At 43.8% G+C, this 24,518-nt stretch overlaps 1 protein-coding gene across 27 annotated transcripts; it reads left to right on the plus strand.

The window, feature by feature from the left end:
• The first annotated feature begins 1,568 nt into the window (after positions 1-1,568).
• Lark (RNA-binding protein lark) lies at positions 1,569-23,694 on the plus strand. 27 transcript variants are annotated; one of them, XR_013257930.1, is made up of 7 exons: positions 1,569-1,716; positions 6,824-6,987; positions 7,098-7,643; positions 7,786-7,855; positions 7,970-8,069; positions 8,677-8,760; positions 20,099-20,371. XR_013257930.1 is itself a non-coding variant. In XM_077412785.1 (7 exons), the coding sequence occupies exons 2-7, from the start codon at positions 6,844-6,846 to the stop codon at positions 18,647-18,649; spliced, it is 915 nt and encodes a 304-aa protein (XP_077268911.1). In that variant the 5' UTR covers positions 1,569-1,716; positions 6,824-6,843; the 3' UTR covers positions 18,650-18,794. The 27 variants fall into 27 exon arrangements, 20 of the variants coding, with proteins under 20 accessions (XP_077268911.1, XP_077268909.1, XP_077268910.1 ...); XR_013257927.1 differs by lacking the exon at positions 20,099-20,371 and adding an exon at positions 18,640-18,794; XR_013257925.1 differs by lacking the exon at positions 20,099-20,371 and adding an exon at positions 16,821-16,953.
• The last annotated feature ends 824 nt before the right edge of the window (positions 23,695-24,518 follow it).

Below are 24,518 nucleotides of genomic sequence, written 5' to 3' on the forward strand. Positions count from 1 at the left end.
AGAAATCTCTGAATCCTGTAGAATATACGAAAAAAAAAGAATGAAATGGAGGATTCACACTGCGTCCGATGTGGTCCGATGTTCGACGTACGACGATCCGACATCCAATAACAGAATTTATTATTAGAGGCAAAAATTTCCTATTGGATGTCGGATCGTCATACGTCGAACATTGGACGCAGTGTGAATCCTCCATAAAAACGTGAACGCACCATATTGTCCAACACGAACGACGACGGATACGCGCCTCATTGGCCTGGTCGGCCGACGGCCATTATCACAGGATCTGAATAGACCATAAACATCCTATTGGCTCCTGAACGCAGAAGCGGAAAAGCTTGCCGCGCGCGGTAAGGGTTGGTTTGTAATAGCCGTAACCGTTGATTTAACAATAAGCCGTAATCTTTAAAGGTGCCTTTTCATGCTGACGCTCGACGCTGATTTTCAGCGGCAAGAAGGTCGCATGATCACACGTGACGGCGGCGTCAATTGAAATTCATGAAAAGGAAAACAGCGTCAAAATTTCGGCGTCTTCGCGCTGCTTTGGCTTTGACGCTAAAGCTGAGAAAATCCAGCTTTCTTTGCTTGACGCTAGCGTCAGCGCGAAATCACGTGATTTCGCGATACGCTGAAACAAGCGTCCCATGAATTCGCACCTTAAGAAATTGACCAATCACAGTCGATTATTCTTCTCACATTCGACTGTGATTGGTCAATTTCTTAAAGATTACGGCTTAAATCAACGGTTACGGCTATTATAAACCAACCCTAAGATGTGCGACGCGCTAACCAATCAACGTGCCGTCTTTTTGTAAGAACCAAGTTTATTGGCTACTGATTGGCTACTCCGCTACCGCATCGCTTCTTGTCACGCGTTTAGTGCCCATCTACAATAGGTGTTTTAAGCCCTAAGCCCTAAGCCCTAAGAAATTGGCCAATCACAGTCAATTATTCTTCTCAAATTCAATTGTGATTGAACAATTTCTTAAAGGCTGATTTATAGAGGCTTATATGCTCGTGTCATCCGATCCGTTAATAACTAGTTTAAGAAGTAAACCACATAAAAAAAATTTAGACTTAAGCGATGAGACGCAAGAATTACTTTGCTCTTATATACGTAAATTAAATGTAAATTGAATTTTTATTTAATTTCAATCAAATGCTTGTTCCTATCATTAATTTTTAATAGATATACATTTTTGCAATTTTTATAAGTCAACATTGAAAGGTTCTATGATCATTCATTGCATATTTTACAAGTAACATAATTTTTTCCGCGATTCGCGCAAACGGCTCCACTGTGCGCCGCGCCGCGGCCGCAGCATATCCCCTCTATGGCTGTTCGGACACGAACCATTAGCACGGACGCAAACCATGTGCGGTTGCACTTTCTCAGGCGGCGCGTCGGAAAATGCGACACAGAAAAATTGACGAAAAATGCCGGGATGGCCTAGCTCTCTCAGGTTTCTCTCTGTTCATACATAAATATTCTTATGAAAATTTCCAAACAAATACAAAAGCCCCTACAGGAATTACATCGGGTGTCGACTGTCGGGCGATTTAAGTTGGCAACAGTGACTCCAGCGCAGGAAGAGACGCCGACTGTCCCCCCTCGCGTAGCCGGGCGCACTTCCGTTTCGCCATCTTTTATCTCGGGGAAGCGTGTGCCGTTTCGCATCCTGTTTCTGTCGCGTAGTTTTACGGACCACTGACTTGGTGAGTACCGAAACATATCTCTCACTCCGCCATCGGGATCGTCGCGGCCGCACGCGCGCGCGAACGAGCGCGAGGAGCAGCAGGTGACGCGATCGGGATAGCTCGACACGCCACGTCGAGCTCGACGCGGCGCGGGCGTTCCGCTCGATTCGATCCGGCGCCGTCTAGCCGGTCTCCGTGAGTCCGTGCTATCTCGCGATCGAATTGCCGGCGCCCCGGACCGCCCCTCGGATCAACCGTCGGAACCATTCGCCGGGGCAGTCGAGTATTCGAGGTCGACGATTCTCGCGGCAGACGAGAAGACGATCCCCGGGAATTTCGGGCGAGGCGCCGCGTCAAAATGCGCCGTGGGCTTCGATCGCTGCGCTTCCATTGTCACGCAGTGGGAAGGGTAGAGGTAGAGATCCGCGCTTTCGGCGTGACGTACTCCGGAATCCGAATCCGCGGTTTATCGATCGCGATGCGTGTACTCCGTTTGGAGATCTGCGATCCGCTGTTTTTTCCTATCGAGTTTTTTTTTGCGATTTATCGATCGGGAATGCGCGCGTTGGTCGCCGCCGTCGCGCGTCGCCGGTACGTCAATCGTAGCGTCGCCGCGTCGTCGCATTGCGACCGTGTTTCTTTATTCGTTCCTTTCGTTGGCTTTTCACGATGTCAGACTCGAATTTGTTAAACTCGATCCGTGTTCCTCGCACCGCGGCGAGATTGAAGTTGAAAATTCTCGACGGGACGACTCACGACGCCTCCCTCGCGCCCGACGCGATCTATCGTCCGTCATTGTCGCTCTCGCTCGTCCGATCTCTGGCCGTGACGCCCGTGACGGTAATTTTCCATCGCCGCGGCCGGCCCTCTAGTCCAGTCAAATTAGACAAAAAAAAGGCTTTTGCTCGGAAGTGAAGCGGTATCAATGAAACCTTTTTAGGGTTGTTGGGGAGATGTAGAAGAGCTTATTTCTGAGTTGTCGGGTTAATCGGACCGATGGGTTTTTAAGGAGGGGGAGGGGGAATGAAAAAATTTTGTTTTTTTGCAATAACTCGGCGAATTTTGACCGTACATGATTTACTAACCTTTAATTTTGTAGCTTTTTTAAAGCCCTACAATTCATTTCTTGAAGACCCTAACTTAAAATCAATATTTGTCGAGTTCTAGCCGGTGAAGTGGGAAAAAATGTATTTTGTCGCGGTTTTTTGCGTTTATCTAGTTTCCATTAATAGATAGAAATGTGCCGCCACTGACAAAGTTGTAGGGCTTAAAGAGACCTACAAAACGAGGGGTCAGTCGTTCAGATTCGTTAAAAATTGAGCCCAGGGAAGCGTCTGGAAATCGCGCTTTTAACGCGTGGCCGATCGTCGCCGGCGGCGCGGCGGCGTGCCGCCGCGATGACGATCGGCCATGCGACGGCGCGTGTCGAGTCGAGTGCGCTCGGGACTCGCTAGAACTCGACAAATATTGATTTTAAGTTAGGGTCTTCAGGAAATGAATTATAGGGCTTTAAAAGAGCTACAAAATGAGGGGTTAGTAAATCATGTACGGTCAAAATTCGCCGAGTTATTGCAAAAAAACGAAATTTTTCATTTCCCCTCCCCCCTTAAAAACCCATCGGTCCGATTAGCTCGACAAATCAGAAATAAGCTCTTCTACATCCCCCCAACAACCCTAAAAAGGTTTCATTGATACCGCTTCACTTCCGAGCTCAAATGTCTAATTTGACTGGACTACTCGTATCGTTCACGACCTCACGATCGAGAGTCGAGGCGACTCTTGTGTCATCCTTGAATGCTCGAATCCCGCCGCGACGAACGATTGCTCCTGAGCGTTGCTTCGGTTACCCCATCAGTTTTCTCGAAGTTAATAATACCGCGTTAATAATGCACGAGCTTTCGGCAAGATTCCAATTATTGCGTATTGTTTCGCGAGAAAACTGTCGTGTAATCCGCAACTTTTGGCCGACCACCAATGACAATGCTGAGAAAATAATGTCGCCTTAAACGTTTCAATCGCGATCGCGCTAACAGCCCGAATCGAACGAGAGGTCTAATTTAACGGATGGACAACAAAGTTGGTTATTTCATTTGTCGTGCGACAAATTTTTCAAGCATGTCGACTGATTGCGGGAGAAGTTCTCGTGTTTCTAGAAATTTTTTGTTTTGCGGTCAATCGATATCCTTGAAAAAACTTGTCGTACAACAAATAAAATATTAGCCTTATTTCTTCTGTGAGACTAGAAAACGATAATCGGGTGAATGACTCATTGTTTTTCGGCCGGCTTCGTGAAAATTCGGCATGAGGGCGGCGGACAAAGCGCACCGTCACACTGACGACGTTATTCCTAAAAATATCGCGTTTAAGTACATACTAAGTATCGTGAACGAATACAAACTGGATGACTAAACGAATTTTCACCATTTCTGTATAAGATCTGATGTTGCTTCTACCAAAGTCCAATTCTAATTTAACATATTTTATTCATGTCGCTTAATATATTTATAAAAGTAGATTTTTATGCAAGTTTGAAATTTATTTCAAAATATATGCGAGGTATATGCGGTATTCATAGTCGCTTCTTGATAAATAAAAATTTTATTTATATGTATGTGTACATACGTGCACAAGAAATTCTTAGAAACGTTGACTACGTTTATATTTACACGCCATTAATCGGGTTAATAACATCAGTAGTTATAATTAATAAGTATAAAGCATAAACGCTCGTTAAATCCGCTTTTATAACACCAGTTATTACTCTACTCGTTAACGAAGATATGTAGGCTTATAAATCCGGTTTTAAAGAAACGTAAACACTAAGTGTATCATTTATGATTGCATCTCCAACTTGAGATAAAAAATTACGAGAAGTATATCTGCTGTATTTTTTTTAACAAGATGAAGATTTCAAGATTTCTTTGAATGAAAATAAAATAACTCTCTTCGTGTAAACGAGCATGTGTTTTCGGAAGTTATAATTACAGATATATGTCATTTAACCCGATTAATGGTGACGTGAAACGTGATCAATAAATGGAAACGAGAAACCAGGAATTAAACGAAAATCGAAGTAGAGTAATTTAGATATATAGAAAGCTGTGCTTATATATATGATTTTGTCAATAAGTTTATTTTTCCTAATTATGTTCTCAATTCTCTAATTCCCTGCGTTTAATTCGTAGAGCACGATTCTTGAATTCATGAAATTTGCACGAGAAACGTATACGCGCGCAAATTCTGCTCTTACCGAAAAATTACAAGTTGATCGGCTGTCGCGTAGCTTTTAGCCAATCAACTTAGATTTTTCGTAAGGACTGAGTTTGCGCTTTTATCTTGCAAATGAATTCAAGAATCGAGCCCTGTATTCGCGTAACAGAAGGAGACGACACGTCGTGAATTGGGAGCGAATATATACGCATTCTTTCCGCGTCCCACTCCGTTTTAGCGCCCACAAAGAAGCGCGATATTTCCAATCAAAAATTAAACGATTCGGGGCGAAAGCGATGGTGTCGAAAAACGGGGAAAGGGGTGCAGAGTTGGGATTCTCCCGCGCTCAACCGGCGTCGCTCGTCATTGGCTCGCGTACCTTCGGCTACGCTCGGCCGGCGCCGCTCGCTATTGGCCCGCGCGACTCCGTCCGCACCAATCGTCGCGTTGCCGGCAGGCGCACGGTAGGTTGCGGAACGCACGACGCGACACTGATGCTCCGTGCGCGCCGCGCGGTGCGACGCGGCATTCGGCAAGCGGGACGCCATTACTGACGTTGGATTTCCTCGGTGCGCGCGGTGCCGCAGATCGTTCTCTCACGCAGCAACGAGAGACTCTTCGTCGTTCTAACTCCGCTCGTCGGTTCTATCGCATCCGGTGCGTGGTCGCGTGCGATCCGGTGACCCGCGAAATCCCGCGCGGATCCTCGGCGGAATATCCGAATTCGCATTCCGATACGATATCGTGAGCAACGTTCGACGCAGGTACGTACTTACTTTCACGGCGGCGGAAGATAGTCGCGCGGCTCTCACGGTGTTCTTGGGCGGGAGGGACGATACATATATCGCGAACAACCGCGTCGAATATTTCGCGGGGATGCGCTTTTAGGAGCTAGAGACCGTGGGAACGCGCGTTCCGGACCTCCGCGCGCGTAAATTAGTCACCGGGGGATCGTGGGCAAGATGGTGGAAAGGGAAGCGTCGGGATCGAAGTCTAAACGCGATCGCGTCACTACGATTTTCTTTCGATCAGCCGCGGGAAGGGCGCGTCGTGCGAGACGAGAGATCGTTGCGAGAATCACGAGCATCGGAAAGCGCTGTTTTGAGAGATGACAAAAATAATGATGAGACTGGATCCTTTTCGATTTAACGTTTTCGGGTAATCTTGAAGAAATTCAATTCCAACGGCGATTGTCGCGATCACCGAATTGCTCTGGCGCGACGTATATTGAAATTGTAATTAGTCGTAATTAATTAAGATTGTTTAATTTCTGTGGGTATTTGCCACGGATAAATATGGAGATTGTAATCGTAGCATCGAAATCCACGCTCGCCGGTATTATCCGGCTGCCATGCCTCGCTTTAGCGGCACAACGCTATGCGGCGCCGACATCTAAGCCGCCGGCGATGAATAAATATGGCGGGGGACGAGCACGCTAAATGGATTGGCGTCGCGAGACACATCGGATGGACAATGAAACTCTGCTTTTATATTTACTTGAATTATCGTTGCGATAAAAAATATCAACTTTATATAGAGTCGTAATATTATCTATTGGTTTTGAGATTATCTCACGAGATAAACGAATTTTACACATTTAGGCCCGATTGTTCCAACCTGTTAGTAAACTAACTAATAGTTAAATCATATATATGTCTTTGTTTAGCCTTCACATTAGACAAAGATAGACATATGATTTAACTATTAGTTAGCTTACCAACAGGTTGGAACACAACCGGCCCTTAATTTTTCATAAATAGGTAAAAGAGAAAATAATTAAAGTGCAAGTGATTCTAAGCTCAATTGCAATGTAAATGTATATTTTTTTTATTTATTATGTATTATGTATAATCTGCATGGAAAAAAAAAACAAAAGAGTATTTCTGTTCTTACATGTACATCTTTGTGACGTTAGGTTCTTGTACGAGCCGCAAAATGCCGGGTTTTAGCAGCGTTGGCACGTTTAAAATCTTCATTGGTAATTTAGCCGACAAGACCTCGAACGCGGACATAAAGCCACTGTTCGAGAAGTATGGAAAAGTCGTGGAATGCGACGTGGTAAAGAATTATGGCTTCGTGGTAAGTGTATCAACCGAATCAACACCTCGATCGGTATAGCCTAGCCACAGTGATATATGATTATCAAGATCGATAACGATGGATCGACATTTTCTTTTTAATTCGCGTAGCATATGGAGAATGAGGAAGCAGGTCGAAACGCGATACAGAACCTGAATGGACACATGGTTCATGGACAGCCGATAAAATGCGAGGCTGCAAAGAGTCGTAAGGGACCCAACACTCCTACGACCAAGATCTTCGTGGGCAATCTTACAGATAACACCAAGGCACCGCAGGTGCGCGAACTGTTCGCCAAGTACGGCACCGTCGTCGAGTGCGACATCGTGAGGAACTACGGCTTCGTTCATCTTGAAGCGACCGGCGACGTGAACGACGCCATCAAGGAGCTGAACGGGCAAATCGTGGACGGACAACCGATGAAGGTCCAGATCTCTACTAGTCGAGTGCGCCAGAGGCCAGGCATGGGCGATCCGGAACAATGCTATCGATGCGGACGAGGCGGTCACTGGTCCAAGGAGTGTCCCAAGGGAGGAATGGGAGGTGGACCAGATAGAAACGGATACAGGGACCGAATGTTTGGACGTGATCCATATCCTCCACCGCCGCCACCACCGTTCCTACGGGACCGGCTCATGGGTGGTGGCCGCTTTGGGGTAAGTTTATTCTTCTCGTCAACGTTTTTACACGCTATGTATTCGAATCATCCATGATATCGACGGTTTACGTGTTGACGGATAGCATGGTAAGGCAACCTTCCCTTGTATTAATTTCCCCGTTCGGGATTTCTGTCAACAGGATTACGATAGCTACTACGACAGGCGCGGCTTCGAGGACACCAGGGACCTCTACGAGAGGCGGTTTACGGGTATGACAGGGCCCAGTGACATGGGATCTACCATGTGCGGGCTAGACTTTCCACCAATGACAATGCCACCTCTACCACCAAGACGAGACCCAATGCCTCCTATGCCTCCTCTAGGTATGGGATCCATGCGTGACACTGGCTTCTCCCGTGGAAACGAGTATGGCATGTTCAGCCGCCGATCGCCCCCTCCAAGTGGCAACAACGGCCGGTTCAGGTGAGTAGGTACCCGGCGTACCGACTGCCCATTCGTCCGACTTAACATTGTGAACGTTCCAGGCTGGATTAACAGCTCATGCGAATTGGGGTTTCGGTGATTCGTCGACATTTTTTCTAGTCTCTGTTGCACATTTTCTTTCTCTTACATAGATTTCAGCTTGTATCTTCTTATAGTAAATCTTTCCTATATAATTTTTTTTCTTTTATTCCCACAAAATAGCTAATGTTAAGTTATGGATAAGCGAACGCGAAATTTACAAGTATTCACTTCACGTCTACTTCATTATAAACCTCTGTCCTTTTCGACGTTTTTCGTTAAATGTACTGCCACACACACACACACTCTCTCTCTCTTTATCTCTTCTGTCTTCTTTTCTATCGTCGTATGTTAAACGGGACTTCTCTCTGACAATGTTATCGCGCGGCACAACGCATGATCGTTATCATCTATGCAAATATTACTTTCTCGTACTTGAGATTTTAAGACTTTTAATACTTTTACACACGTACCAGTGTCGACCCGATGCCCATATGAGTGCAGACTCCGTCGTAGTGAAATGTTAATTATATGACGCTTGGACGTTTCTGTACATTCTAAATTTCAGTGCACCTCAGGCGTACCATCTTTGTCCATGAACGCGGGCAACCCTAGAGAGACAGTCCCGGGTCAGCGTTCAAGTCGTACAAGAGTAAGTCTTTGACTCATTTTGTTAGCGAGTAGTCACGCCTCGTTCTTGTCGCTGCAACAGCAACCCGCGTCAGAAATACAATAAGCAGGCCGCCTACGTCGTCTGCGTCCCATGGTGTTCGAATCTTTTTCCGGGTCTCGACTGATTGTTCCTTGAACATGTCGACTGCTCTTCTAGGGATGTCCTAGTTCATAGACTCTCTTGTTCCATGGCATTAACTGCGAAATTGGCCTGTATGTCTCTCACTGAATCCTTTGTGTTTCAAGCGCTCCCTATTACGTACAACACTCAGCCGGGAGTGGCGCGGAGGCCTGGGATGAAGAAACGTACCTAAGGAATGCGAATTAGAATTTCTCGATCGCACTACCGCGAGCCAGGATACGCTCTGCAATTTTAAACGAAACTCTCGTACGATTGTAGATAGAGAAAAGAAAGAAAAACAAACAGGGCTGGCGCGATTTTGGAATGACGCATCGAATCGATTGTCTTTGAAACGTGTCGTAAGTAGAAACCAGCTCTCCAGACAATTTGGATCAGTAAGTTTATATATCGGTATCTCCCGTCAATCTTTCCAAGTTTAGTTTCACAAACTTACGAACATAATCTTGTAACATCGATTCGATTGGAATTTGATTCAATTTCTCTGATGCGCAACCACTATCTTTTATTACCTAAAATCGTGTACTGTCTCTTTTTGATAGTCAAAGTACTGCCGTAACAAATTTAACAAAAATGTCATTTTAGTGAGATTTAAAAGTATTTTTGAATTAAGCAAATCTTTGAGTATATTTTTCTTTCTTTCTTTCTTTTTTTAGTATCGATAAAATGTTGTATATTTTTTTCCTTGTGTGGCACATATTTCGCAGTTGTAATGTAAGGTAATTTCTTGTTTTAGATTACGCAACAATCGCTATTTTCTTGTTATTTTGTAATTTTACGCGTTGCATTAAATAACTACTTGAACAGATAAATTTTCAATTGAAATTATATCAGTAGATACATTGATTTGAATACGCTTAAAACTTTGTAGCAAACACAAAAATTATTAAATTATCTTGTGTTCGGTTGAATCGGAATTTCGCGCAGAGGAAGACAAAAATGTCGCGAAGAGATTTCGAGTTCGTCCGTGCTTTTCGAAACTGCAATCCATAGTTCTTGAAGTTGACTTCTACTCACGAGGTTCAAAGCTTTTCATGTATGTAAATCCATTCGCACAAAACGTTCAAATAGAAAACAAAATTGATTGAATTTCTCAGTTTTTCTAAATACTTTGAATTTGTTGTTGCACGTTACCACCTTATTACCCCATATTATCCCAGCCTGGGCTGCAAATGGCTCTTTATTTTTTATGATAATACTCTTGTTGTTTTTTTTTTTTTTTTTTTTTTTTTTTATTTGCGAGAAGCTGTGATATTGACAAGTCGCATGGGTTAAAAATCCAGTCTACCGCTGCCTGCCTCATATGACTAGCTACATCCTACATTCTCCTCACCGGCCCTCTACTTTACGATTGAGTTGTACAGATAGCGAGTTAGCACAGATAGCTGTTTGCACTCCGCTGTCGTAGGTTTTTATAGTTGTTAATCATCCGTTGCGTTTCTGCGCTCGAGTCTGCAAACGATTACTAAACGTATGTACATCATCGAAGGTTTGTCGAGTCCACTTTTCGGCGAAAGATCAAAATTTTTCCTCCACACACATACGCCTGCGCACGTGCGGGCATGTATGTGTGTATGTCCGACATAATGGAGATTTAGGAAATTTTACAGCAAATTTGACAATTCAATGACCGGCATATTATATCCCCGTCTACTACAATTCTTGTCCCCCGAACTCTCGAGATAGCGTAATAGGCACAAAACATTCCGTCCCGATCCTAAGTCGACAGTCATATTAGGCGAGGCACGCGAATATTGCACGTGAATATATGTATATACAGGGACTAATTCACAAAGTTAAGCCTTGGACAAGGGAGCCAGTATATGGTATATGTTGATCTGATCTCATTGGTAGATTCGATTATTTATTATACCGCTGTTATAGTAGAGGCATGTACGAGGACTTCAGCCGAGATTCGTTTGAAGAGCGTAGGTAAGTAGAGTGAAGTGCCACTGGGTCATAAATACCACGTCCGAATCGAAATCCTTATGCCGCGAGATTTAGAAATAATACTAAACCGCCCTCTTCTTTATGTCACGATCGTTCCGAGGCAACGCCTTTGTTTCTGTTTAAATTGTTTAAAAAGGAAAATCATCGCTTCGGTGATATTGTTTTTGCTCTATCATAGATGTTTTCCAAAATGTACTGACAGCACTGAAAATCTATAGCATATAAAAAGTGAACTATAGATTTTCAGTATTATCAATCCATTTTGGAATGCTTTATTATTTTATTCCATGCGACAAATTGTGATCGATGATTAGTTGGAATTTACGTAGATCATTTTAAAAACGCATGATTGAAGAACACATTTTGGGAACGTCTCGCTTTGTTCCATTGGAACAACAATTGGAGCCAACAATTGTAACATTTTCGAAATGCGATCTTTCATAAAGAAGAGTGCTCGAAGGATATGAACGTGTTTTAACGCGAGTTACGCGAATTCCTCTTATCGTAAAACAAAAGAATCAGTAAAAAGGTTTAGCGAGAAAAACGAGGTATTCTCCGAGTTGTATATGTTCCCCTTTTCTCTCTTTATTTTTATTTTTTTTTTTTTTTTTTTATCATCTTTCTCCTTCCCATCACTACTATTTACGATATTTCACTCTACGTACGTGCTCTGTTACTCTACATTTCTCTGTCTTCTGTTTTTCTCTCGTACCACGCAGATATATTGCAACCTTTTAACATTTACAATCTATATCTGTCCGTGTTTTGATCCGCATCACCGATCTCGTGACTGACGTGACACAATTTTGATTACCAGACCGGGATTACGAGGGCCATCGCCGTCGCGCCGGTTCGCACCATACTAAATCGTCGCGTCGGGCTCGGATCGGTCTCTGTCGGTCGTCGGTCCGTCGGGTCTCTGTCGCTAGCAGGAAGCCTCGGAACCGAGATACTCTTGGCCGTCTTGCGAACTGCACGCGTGAAGATCTGCCGCCCGCTCTATGAGAAACAAGTGCTCTACCCGCAGTGCGAATCTATTTAAACGGAAAAAAAAAAGATAATTTACCTCCCGAAACACAGAGATAGAGCAAAGCAAATATAGCCCAACCGAATAATAGCAGTGAACACGTAAAAATTATGGGAATAATCATTTCCCACCCGACGAATCCTTCGTATCTTCTCCCGAGACTCCCGGCTTATCGATCCTCTCGTACCTTTTGTTGTCCACTTTGAACACCTTTGCACCCCTCCCTTCGTCATACATTTGTATAAAGTCAGGTATCTTCGACGTGTCAAGAAGGGGATGCGGTCCCACTGTGAACACACTTGTCGACCTTTGAAAAAGAAACGTTGTTTTTTCTCTCAAAGTCTCTTACTCTCTTGGACTTGTAGCTTAAATATAATTCTTGCAATTCATGGAAAATATAGGATCGACGATCGCGTCGCGGTGGGGCCGTATCTCGCAGCGGTCGAGTCGCTGATAGTTTTCGGGTTTTCTGTGACGCATCCATCCCTCCGCTGCGCAATTGCTAGACTTCGTGATCGCGCTCGTTACGCACCTTCCCACGGGAACCGCCGGACGAGGTAACATTCTCTTAGCGTAGATATTGCGTGACATCACTGTAATTGACACACATTTGTCAGAACACTCGCGATTCTGCTATTGTTGTCGATCGTCAACCCTTTTCACGCGACTGCGTCGTCGCGCGTTCGAGATAAATGGGATAAGCAGGTAGATCAGATTCGGAAAGCAGATGTTCGCTGATTATGTTCAAGTGCGTCAAACGGATGCGAGACCCACCGTCGGGAGTAGCGCGATGTTCCGTGAGCAATACTCGCGGTTGGTCCATTAAGATATCGCTTTACTTATGCACGCGCGCTTGTACACGCTTAGCACGGTCTGCGCCTTCTCGATCGCATCCTCGCGAATACGGTAAAATCGTAAGGTCTTCAATTTGCGTCTTTGCATCTCTATTCATCTTGCAAAATTTTATTACATATTTAAAATACATATTACATATTTTTAAAATAATGTGCCGCATGTACGAGCACACGCGTATGAAATTCTTATCCGTGAAACGCGATCATATCGTTGCAGAAAAAAAGGTGACGAATTGTACCAGAGATGATGGTATACGTCGTGATTTTGATCGCGTTAGAAACTATCTCGTGGATTGGCCACTTCGCGCATCTCGATCTCAGTGCTCTTTTCTTTTTTCTCTTTTAATTAATTCAGTACATTCTCCAGCGATAACTATGACGCGGTTTCTTGAAAGAATGATACGACTTTTGAGATGTTGGCATTGAGAGCGGGTCTCATCTTCCGAGACTGTCGAATCTACGTCGCTCTAAGTAGCACTCTTCTTTTTTACGGATAATTTTACGTAAAGGTGTAAATTAGAGAGCTTGCGATTTTAGCGTATTCGCGAAGGTGCATCGAGAAGACTCCGCTTAATAAGAAAAAAAAAGAAAAGCGTTTGCCGAAGTCTCGACCCAATTAGGGAGGGTAGCGTGCGGGTCTGACCGTTTAGAAAACTGTTTTTACAAATGCTATTTCCTTCGCTGCAAAAAGGAAAAAAAAGAGTTATAATTGGACGTAGACCCGGTAGGAGATGCGCCGATTCTGTATGGAAAACCAAGTGGCGGAACATTATTCTTAGCGTATAGCAACATAATCTTTTTATTAACGTAGGATTAACTTGGACGTAAAAAAAAGACGTGCTATAGTCTGTAATAATCGCACTTCCGTTTTTTTTTTTCGAGCGTAGAGACTTGCTGTAAGCTTTTTTTCTCTATTCTTCCGTCTACGCTTTTTGTTTTTTTGCTGAGAAAACCGACCGTGTTTTTTTTTCTTAAAGATTATACAAATTATAACCACACGATATATTGCTAATAATAATGCTGAATATAAGAGAAATGTAATAACATGTATTTATGAAATTCACAAGAAAAAAACGACGTGTACTGCGTGTTTCTTTAATTATATCACACCGACCGCTCTTTCTCTCGCGGCGTACCCCTTGCCAGCAACAACGACAACCATCCACAAAATCAACCCCCGACCCCTTCCCTTGTCGCACCACGAAAATCTTGATCGCGTACGATCGGACGCGCGCTTCCTTCGCTGGCTTCCTGCGCGTCGCGCGCGCGTTTCCGCATCGCACTGGCTCAATAAATAAATAAAAAGAAAAAGAAAATAAATTAAATACCCCGTCAGAATCTCGATCCAAAACGCGCGCGGCGTGTTCGTTCGTGTTAATTCTGTCTCTTTCTTTGCTGCCACCCCTTCACAAGTCTGATTGTCGATCCATAGGTAGAGCTCTGCGATGTTTTCTCCATCGAGCAACTCGAACTGCTTCTACTTTCTTGTATTTTTATTTAATTGCGATACAGTGCAAGCTTCTATAATATAAATTAACGATAGCGCTGTTTAGTTTAAATTGTGTATATAAACGGACCATCGAATATTTTTGTATAATGGTGTAGATTAGAGATCAGTTAGAGTCATCAGTTTGTCATCGGTGACTTAGGTCACAATTAAGTTAATCAAATTATTTGTTACACCTTAATTGTACGTGTATATAAATAATCATTTATACAGATTAGACATCCTGATAGACGTTGCACTATATCGTCAATGTAACACTGGAAATTAGTGCCTCTCCACGATATGTCGAGGACTATTTCACGTTCACGTGTGCACAGTTCCATCTCGATAATCACTTTTTTTCTCTCAGTTCTATAATGCAAATTCCTCTCGAGCCTCACCTGTCTTTCATTACCACAAACATTTTATTCTCGGTAGGGTGGGAAAAATGAGGACAAGATGCGTATACAGTATAATGCAACGTAACGTTTTCGCGCTCGTCGGGCACGCAATCGTGCGTTGATTGTGTCGCTGATCGTTCCCGGATTTCACGGTTCCCTCGTGGCGAAAGTCCAGTGGGAAATTTTCAATTGATCACGCGATGCATGCCCGGCGAAAGGATTTCAGCACTCGCATACGTGTATAAATGTGTAGGATATTCCGGAATCATTAAGTATCCTGCTAGCCACAGGAATTTCGTAACAACATCGATTTTAACGTGGCGAAAATTTTACAAACGACTATTATATTTTATGTCTTCTTGTATGTTTTTCAATGTCAATTTGAAATTGTTAAATCTGTTGTGTGGACAAAATTTAAGATTGAAAAAGAATTGAACTTTTTGTTAAATTAATTGCTTAAGACACTTTTTTAAACTCAAATTTTTTTATATTTTTGTAATTTTTGCCGTGTTTAAATAAACTTGTGTTTTTGTGGTTTGAAAGGATTATACGATGATTCTGTAACATCCTCTTTACTCCGCGTAATATCCTTCGTACGTTTCATTTTGTTGCTTTAAATCTACAAGATAAAGCTTCTGAATTCAGCAACGGTGTCGTTTTCTTTAGATCTTGATCATTTTAAAGTAAAGAAATCAATTTGAAAATACTGGAAGAATCTTATAACTTCTCGTAAAGTTTTCTGAAAAATCTTTACACGATCTGTGTCATTTTTATTACTCTTTACGAACCATAATCTCATTCGTATCGAATGTTAAGCGATCTAATCAAACTCTGATACGTTGCCGTCGATTTCCCTCTTCGTTTTCAAGACAATCATAACTTTAGGCGTGTCTCTTTACGTCCGACGTGTCTGCTTCTCTCTTTTTTTTTCTTCTCTGTAATTGCTTGTTTCAGTCTCAGTAGTCGAAAACAGGGTTTGCGATGCGTTATAAGGCCTGTTCGTTTTAGCTGAACTTCTTGCACAGTTCATCTTTCCTCTTTTTCTTTTCACGTTGGAAAGAAAAAGAGAAAGGATGAACTGTGCAAGAAGTTCAGCTAAAACGAACAGGCCTATAGTTTCACAAAAAGTTCAGATTTCGACGTTGTAGACGCGGGAAACGGCGATCGCACGATACATTTCCCTACCTACGGCATCGGAAGTTGAAGTATCGAGATTATAGCGATTTCGACCCCTGGTTCCTCTATCTTTGCACTGTCTTAAAGAATTAAGGGCCGTCAAGAACATAAAGTGAAATCGTTCGTTGTATGACTGATGTTTTCAGACCAATTGGCACCGCGGGTGAGGTGGTCGCGCACGAGCTAGCATATAGCGCGAATAAGTCGCTTCATCACGCATACACGGACGTGGAATACTAATTCTCCCTCTATACGTATTAAAACAAGGGAACACCGGGAAATATCGAATTCCGATAAGCCTGCTACGCACCTTTCTCGCGTTAGCAACGTACGAGATGAGGTCCTATTTTGTACATTCTTTTTTTTGTACGTGATTCACTTACGTGTGCTTTTTGCAAGTTCTTGTTTTTTAATAAACGTCAGAACACGTGCGAACGACGTCTCCTTGAATTGTGACTGAGAATTCTCCCTTTCTGGCTGGCTCTCTCGAACTAGGCTGAGTTTGTTCGTCGAGAACGATTATATCGTTTGTAGACTGAAACTCAAACTGAGACGAAGATGAAAGTCTCCCAATTTTTAAATTTCATTTATTTAAAAAAAAAATATATATATATACACACACACACATTACCTAAAATATAAATAATTTATTATATAAAATAGAAATATTTATAGATTTTGCGTATTTACAATTAATCTATCGGCGTGATTTTCAGAGATTGTCGACTTTCTTCTTTCTTCTCGGTTAATTGTTGTCCCTATTCCGTAAGCACAGAGGAAAGATCTGCCATCCTTTCGCCGCATTCACGTTTTTGTAGTGCGATTACCGTTCACCTGCATAAGACTTTCGGTTAAAGTCAAAGTTAAAGCTGCTTCCAGAGGTATCAAGCAAACACGGAAGTAAATGTAAATAGATGAATGAGTGATTATTTCTTTTTTTTTCTTGTGTATATTAACCCGATATTTTTGTCGGTATGTACATGGTAATACTCATTGTTATGTGCCAGTCAAACTTGCAGACTCGGAGGTTGAGCAGGTCTACGGAATCGGACTTGGCTGGAGATCGCTTTTCCACCCGACCAACCGGCAAGGCAGAGGCGACCGGCCACGTTCTGTAGCTTATACGCAGTCACCATTCCTCTTCCCCTCCCAAAGTTACTTTAAGAGACGTCGCGCAGGGTCCTCGGAGATAACCGAGCGAGCCTCTCTCAGAGTGACTTTGGAACACGAACGTGTAGAACCAGGCACGCTACTCGATCATCTCTCCATACTGAGATGTGGTGAGCAAACTGCTGATCCGATAATACGTAGACTATTCCGAAAATCCGGGGAAAACAAAATGAGAAAAGATCGGCCGATCTAGTATTCCTGTAAGGTTGACGCGTGAGAGGAGGTCGGACCTCCTCCCGTCGGCTCGGTCGCAAGAGTTGCGAGTTTGATCGGTGCATAGCGAGTACGTCGGACGCCGGTTAACTTTGGCTTCAACCGTACCGATGCACGGAACCGTTTCATCGAGTTCGGGCAATCCCTGGCGCATGATCGTCGAGAACGTACACAAGATGTCTCAGAACCAATGGACCATCCTGTAATTCAAAGTTCAATCAGTCGAAAAGTTCAGTCCATTTATTGAAACCTCAGAAAATTAATGTGTTTTAGGCTTGAGTATAAGTTTTCAAGTTTCTTAAAAAGGGTGGGGGGGAGATTATTGAACACATTTAAGTTCAGAAGTATTAAAAATTTGAAATAATACTCTCCTATAACTGGTTTTGAGACAGTCTTACCTCATACTCTAGCCCCTTCTTTTTTTTCCTTCAATTTTTTTGGCGTTATTCCTTCGCAACTGGCACCCGCTTAGGTGAACCCCCGACCCGCGATACGTAGGCTTGACATAGCTTGACGAGGCTCGTACGTTGATGCGGGTACGCGGGGAAAAGGGAATCTGCGATACACCGAGTCGCGCGCGCATGGCACACGCGTGCGGGAAAGAAAAAGACTCGGGGAGCATGGAGTCGTCACGCACACCGGGGAGCTTCGTCGGATACGCGATGTATCGCTGTACTGCAAGTACACTCCCTCGAGGATTACGGTAATGTCGGTGCCGCCGGACTAGTCGTCGGATAGCGAAGGTCTGCCGATGGTCGGCAGTCTCGCTCTCGTAGCCCATACGTGGACGTACGAGATTCCGGCTCGTCGTCGTCGTCTTCGTCATCGCCGCCGTCGCCGTCGTCGCCGTCGTCAGCCTCGTCGCCGCCCTCGTCGCAGTCGCCGCTGTCGTCGTCGTCGTCGTCGTCGTCGTCGTCGTCGTCGCCGTCGCCGTCCGCCGTCAACGTCTATAATAAAGTCACGCAGCCCGAGTTGCAAAACGGTTCGGGACACGCTGGCCGCCGAGAAGCTCAACGAGATGAGAAGTTCCGAGCCCAGTCTCTGTAGCTAGATCGCTGAGATTTCGGACACGCGCCGGCACAGACCCTCGCAGGCGCTTAGAGAGATTAAAAAAAAAACCATGTCCCTCTCGGCAGAGTTCTCACCTAGAGACACGTGGAGATCGTGAATCGCCGATCGGATTTTTGAGAGACACGGTCGGCGCAAGAACCCGAGAAAAATGTATACATGTAACGGGAAAAAAAAATACGGACGCACGTCGTCGGGACACACGGGTTTACCCCCTTGATCTCGCGTGATAGAAAAACGATCACACACGTATCGGTCATCGTCGGTTGCCGCCGATTACCAAAAACGGAAAAAAAAATCAAAGCGCAAAACCGAAATAGAAACGCGACAGCAGGGATTGTAACACGCTGTATTGTAATATGATATGTGATATAGGACGCGATGATAGCCCTCTACGCTGAGCATCGTCCACGAAGGATGTACCCTCGAAGGAGAGCGAGCGAGCCGGGAGCTCGAGAGACGAGCGAGGGCATCTTCGGGTAGAAGCGACGCGAGTGGTCTGGCGGAGGAGCCACGTGGTGTAGCAAGAGGTAATTTTCCAACACAGCACTCTGTACCACGTCGGAAAGAGAACGGGAGAGGTGATATACCGGATATATGCTTGAATAGAGACGTGGGGTCGCGTTACCGCGTCCAAGACTCGGGTCCAGTCGTCGTCGGTATCGTTCCGACACGCGTAAGAAAACGAATAAAAGTAATTAGAAAAAAAAAAGAAAAAAAAACTGCGAACGATACCGCGTTAATTCTCACCCCGCGTGTTTCACACCCGCCTTTGAGAGTCCTGTTTTCTTTCTTAGGAGAAGCGGCGCTTCTTAAGGGAGAGCTCCGTCTCTACGAGAGGAATCCTCTTCTTCTGTAGGGTGCGCCGGACAAAACTGTGAGATCGACATGTGCTCGCACACACCGAATCTCGCCCTAGAGCGGATTCTCGAGAGTCTCCCTCCGCTTGGCGGGAGCACGAAGGTATCGTAAGAACGAGTACTTTCCCCGCGCTGCGATTCCTGTAAAATCTCGTGAAATATCGGATCCTTTTGATCCGAGATAGACTAATGAACGAATATCGTAAATTTGGCTCGGAGATTGAAATTGCTACGACTTTAATTCTCATTCACACATGAGAGTAATTCTTATTCCTGCTGTTTATTTCTCATCGGTTACATTGGAAGCTTAGTTCGTCGAGATTATAATATGGTTACACTTTTGCAGATATTAAAAAAAACACTTGGTTTTTCGTTGCAATCATATTAAGTCATGACAGTCAGGAGCGAGAAATAACATAAATTTTTTTCTTTTTAATTATGCGTCGAAATATGAATTAATTCTTTTAGCATGTTGCCATTTGTGCTCATTGATGCACATTGGTAAACTACATGGAAAAATTTCCCTTTTATTATCATGTCAATAAATTAATATATATAATCGAATCAATATATAATCTATAGTTATATATTTTTAGCGACGGTGAAGTGTGATCAAAACCTCCGAAGACACATGGTTGTCGATCTACGAAACGAAAATGTTCAATATATTTTAAGCACTGTCAAATACGAAATATAAGAGAATTAAACTGTTTCAACTAATGCAAAGTAAAAAAAAATTCATGATTTCTCGTTTTTGATGTTACGATTCAATATGTAGCAAGAGAGATCTTGATATTTTCGTGCGATTCCATTGCTAGTATTTAACTATTTAGATGTAGATGCGTAACGGTAAGTAGATTCCGCAGGTAAGATGTTTGAAGCTAGCTCGCTATTGTTCAATCCTGACGGATCTTCCCGAAGAATCGAAGTCGCGCCGTAAATAAAACCTCGTGTGTAAAATATATGTGTTACAGGATATCGCCGCTCTCCGTTCGATGATACGAAAATTTTCCAGTCGTGACGAAAATATTCAACGTGTAATTGAGCAATAAAGACTCATCTTTCATCTCCAGAGCTCGTCAACTGATCTAGGATGTCGAAGTTAATTGTTGCGTACATCTTTCACATGCATATTAAAAGACGGATTTTCCTTTACACGAGTCTCGAGTGTTCGACGTTGAGAAACAAATCAAAGAAAATCTAATTAAAGCGATGTGTCACTGGAATAAATTATCTTGCACGTTTCAGTTCTGACTTGGATCTCGTATTTTTTCAATTGGCTTGCGCTTTTCTCGAACCGCACCAGCGAGTAAAACTTAAAGAACTTATCACGCTATTAAACTATACATAGTCTTTAGGTTTCGTCTTATTGTTAGCTACGTTTCGCTCTTCCGAAGCGTAAATGTAAGATAACACTCGCGTTTGAATATATAAACTGCAAAAGAATGCCGCTAAGATGCGATTATTTGAGTGCGTGGGAAGCGATTTACATATATTGCGTTGAAATAATCCTCAATGGGAGCCTCGTTTAGTTATAAATTAGCATAGGCTGCTAAGTTACGGTCTCATTATGTAGTTCTTAGATAACATCCTGGGGCCCCCCCCCTTCTCTCCCTCCCGTTCGTGACGAGTCACCGCGGACCGCGATGACATTAGCGATAACGTCGTTCCACGACGGAGCGATTTTCTTGAAGCGGCTTCGGACAATCGATGCCATTCGATCTCTCGCGTTTCCACGCACGAGGAGCGGGAAACGTCGGTGGCGCGCCTCGTGATCGCAGCAGACCATCCTCGGCGTACGTTCCTTCGCGATCGCACGGGAAATCGAAATCGTCCATAAATGGCCGAGGACTTACGGTAAGTGAGACATTTCGTTGCTCGCGTTCCCGCATCTTCTAATTTATTTTTTCTATCTCGCGATCTCGTCCGTTGCGCGAACTGGACGCGAGTTTTATCTTCTTCTCGGAGCTCGGAGGTTATGTTATGTGAGTCAGGATTCGTCAGTCGGCATCAAAAGGTTATGTACACGCCGCATGTGCTTTCCTGGCAATTGATAATGAAAGACAATTATCTACGAAAATGTGTTCATTCGTTTGCCCGTGCTGCGTCTTTTTTCAATTTAAAAATTGCCCGACCGATCTCAACGTCGGATTCGCGATGAAATTTAATCGGATCGCGGAAGGAGAGATGGAGGTTATGTAATCGTCAAGGTCGATTCTCATCGACGCGATTTCGTCACCGAGCTCCGATACGCTCAGCGGCTCGGATACGCTCGCTTCAAAATGGCATCGCGAAATACGAAATTTGCCGCGTGTGTTTCTCAATATTTACTCTATCGAGGATGTTTTTTCAGATTGAACCCCTCCGACTCGAAGATAATGAAATCATTTAGAGGGAAGTGGGGGACATTGATACGATTTTTAGCTGTACTTCTTGCACGGTTCATCTTTTGTTCTTTTTCTTTTCACGTTGGAGAGAACAGGCCTTTTGATTGCCTTTTTGTTGTAGGTTAATAATAAGAAATGTTAAACCTTTTTTGTAAAAAATGAAATTTGTATCAATGTGCCTCATACGCGGGGTACAATATGATACGGGCATGGGTCGCTTTGATTCTCAGCGATCTATATTAATATTATTCAGAAATAAATTGGGTTTTTATTAAAACGAGCTATGTTTATCGTATATAGAGGTTTATTTATACGGAATTAACAATCATTTTGAAAATAAAAATACAAGAATCTGTTTTTTAATCACTCACGTAGTAGTCTAATAATTAGAAATACAAAATAACTTAAAACACATCTTTGAAAAACATTTGAACACAAAAGTAATTTATCTTATCACATAGGATAATTATTGTTAAACTCTTCTAAAGTATTACAACTTCTTAAGTATTGCAGGTTTAATCAGTCAAATAGACTTTTAAAAACAAAACTAATTAACAGCTAAGTAGTTTAAGGGCCAGTTTCACAAGTGTCGGTTAACTTTTAATCTTAGATTGACTCACTTTTCGTCTTTTTCTAAGGGGGATGTTAGAAGGAGACGAAGAGTGAGTTAATCTAAGATTAAAAGTTAACCGACACTTGTGAAACTGGGCCTTAAAGCGGCTAAAACCACTTAGCTGTTAATTAGTTTTGTTTTTACGGAAAGCGTTTTGTTCATAAAAATTTGCTGGTATCTAGACTGGAAATGTTATGAACGTTTCAGGGAAGGGCTGCTGCTGGGAATCGGAAATCCCCTCCTGGACATTTCAGCAAACATAGACCATGAATTTTTACAAAAGTACGACATGAAACCCAACAATGCCATTCTCGCCGAGGAAAAACACAAGCCTTTATACGAGGAGCTGATCGACCTGTACAACGCTAGCTTTATCGCGGGTGGATCTGTACAGAACACCATGAGAGTGGCACAGGTAAGTAAAATTCACACAGAACCGTTGCTTGGATATCGCCAAATTTATTTGAGTGAGAAAGAAGAGAAACGTCGGTACTCGTACGACGATAAATAATCGGCGTTTTTGTTTCACACAGTGGTTCCTGCAAAAACCAAAAGTTGCCACCTACATGGGCTGCGTTGGTAAGGACAAGTATTCCAAGATCCTGGAGGACAAGGCAGTCGCGGACGGCTTGAACGTCCGCTACCAGTATACCGATCAGGAACCGACTGGAACGTGCGCGGTACTGATCACGGGGAAAGAACGCTCCCTGTGCGCCAATCTAGCAGCGGCGAATCGCTTCTCGCCGTCGCACATCGAAAAGCCCGAGAACAAGCATCTGATAGACATCGCGAAATACATCTATATATCGGTAAACGCAAAAATATTTCCCAATGAATCTACGGGAGGGAGCGAACCGTAAAGCGTCTAACAAAAATTCATTATTCCGTACTTCAGGGATTTTTCTTGACAGTCAGCCCCGAGTCCATACAAACGGTAGCCAAGCACGCTCACGAGAACGACAAGATATTCATGATGAATCTTAGCGCGCCGTTTCTGTGCGAGTTCTTCCAAAAACCGATGTTGGCGGCGTTCCCCTACGTGGACATCCTGTTCGGAAACGAGACGGAAGCGGAAGCGTTTGCAAAGGCCAACAATCTTAACGAGACGGACAAAAGGCAAATCGCGCTGAAGATATCGGAGATGGAGAAGATCAACGACAAGAGGAAAAGGATCGTCGTGATAACGCAAGGTGCCGAGGCAGTACTCCTAGCCAAAGACGGGACGGTAACCGAATATCCCGTCGTAAAAGTGCCGGAGGAGAAAATTGTGGACACCAATACCGCCGGAGATGCTTTTGTCGGAGGTGAGTACGGATTCCTCGCCGCTACAACGGCAACCAATTGCGGATTTACCGGCTTTTCTGATTGGAAAACTTGTTTCAGGCTTTCTCGCGCAACTTATCCAAGGCAAAAGCATAGACACTTGTATAAAGTGCGGCATTTGGGCGGCGGCGCAGATCGTACAAACATCCGGATGTACTTACGAGGGCAAGCCGAACTTCCAATCTTGATCGGCGCCAAGGCGCGGTAGCGGTTATAAATTGTGTACTTAATAAACGTCTTAATGATTTTTTTTTTTTTTTACCTTCGTCTTTTGTATCTGAGCTTTACATTACAAGTGCAATTGCAGCCGGACGGTTACAAAGTTATTTACATTTATTAAAATTCAACGAACGTCTGTTTTATTAGCGTTTAAGAAGATACTCGAGCAGCACGTGCCGCGTCAGGTCGACGGCGTGATTTCGAAGGAAAAGAAATATATCAATTTGCCGGATTAACAAGACTGAATCGTCTCGCGGGCCTGTTTGCCCCGAGTGTGTCCGCTCGGAGACAAACTGCGCAGAATTTCTCCCTCGCGCGATACTTACATCGCGGCACGCTAATTTACATACCGTCGGGGAAAATCAATACAATCGCCGAGGTATGTAGATATCGTACCGAGAATTTGCCGGTTAGCTTCGCATACGCGCGGCCGCGGCTGGTCGGGCGATACCGTCCGGCCGGGATCGAGCGTAGGGTATTCAATTATGCGAGACGCCGCACGCGTGCGTCGTGCGGGCGGGACGATACGCGGCCGAACTGCGGCGAGCGGGACGGCGAGAGGACGTATCGAGCGGCGCGGCGGCGGAAAAGGGACACGGTTCTTAAAAAAAAAAATCAATAATCTCATTACGAAATTGCATCGGACATACCGTGCGTTTTGCATATAAACAGCGCGAGTAACGCGCGTCACTCGCCGCCCCAACAGTGTCGTATTAAAGCCCGGCACCTTTTCCTGTATACATAGCACCTTTCGAGAACAGTTACGACGATCGTTCGATCGCGGGACTAGGGTCAATTTGCCTCTGCGAATATAGTCGCGTTTCTTCGGTTCTTTTAACGAACAAGGAAGTA

The sequence above is a fragment of the Temnothorax americanus genome, unplaced genomic scaffold (genome assembly GCF_048541705.1).
Source record: "Temnothorax americanus isolate GAGA-0224 unplaced genomic scaffold, ASM4854170v1 Scaffold31, whole genome shotgun sequence".
Taxonomy (NCBI): domain Eukaryota; kingdom Metazoa; phylum Arthropoda; class Insecta; order Hymenoptera; family Formicidae; genus Temnothorax; species Temnothorax americanus.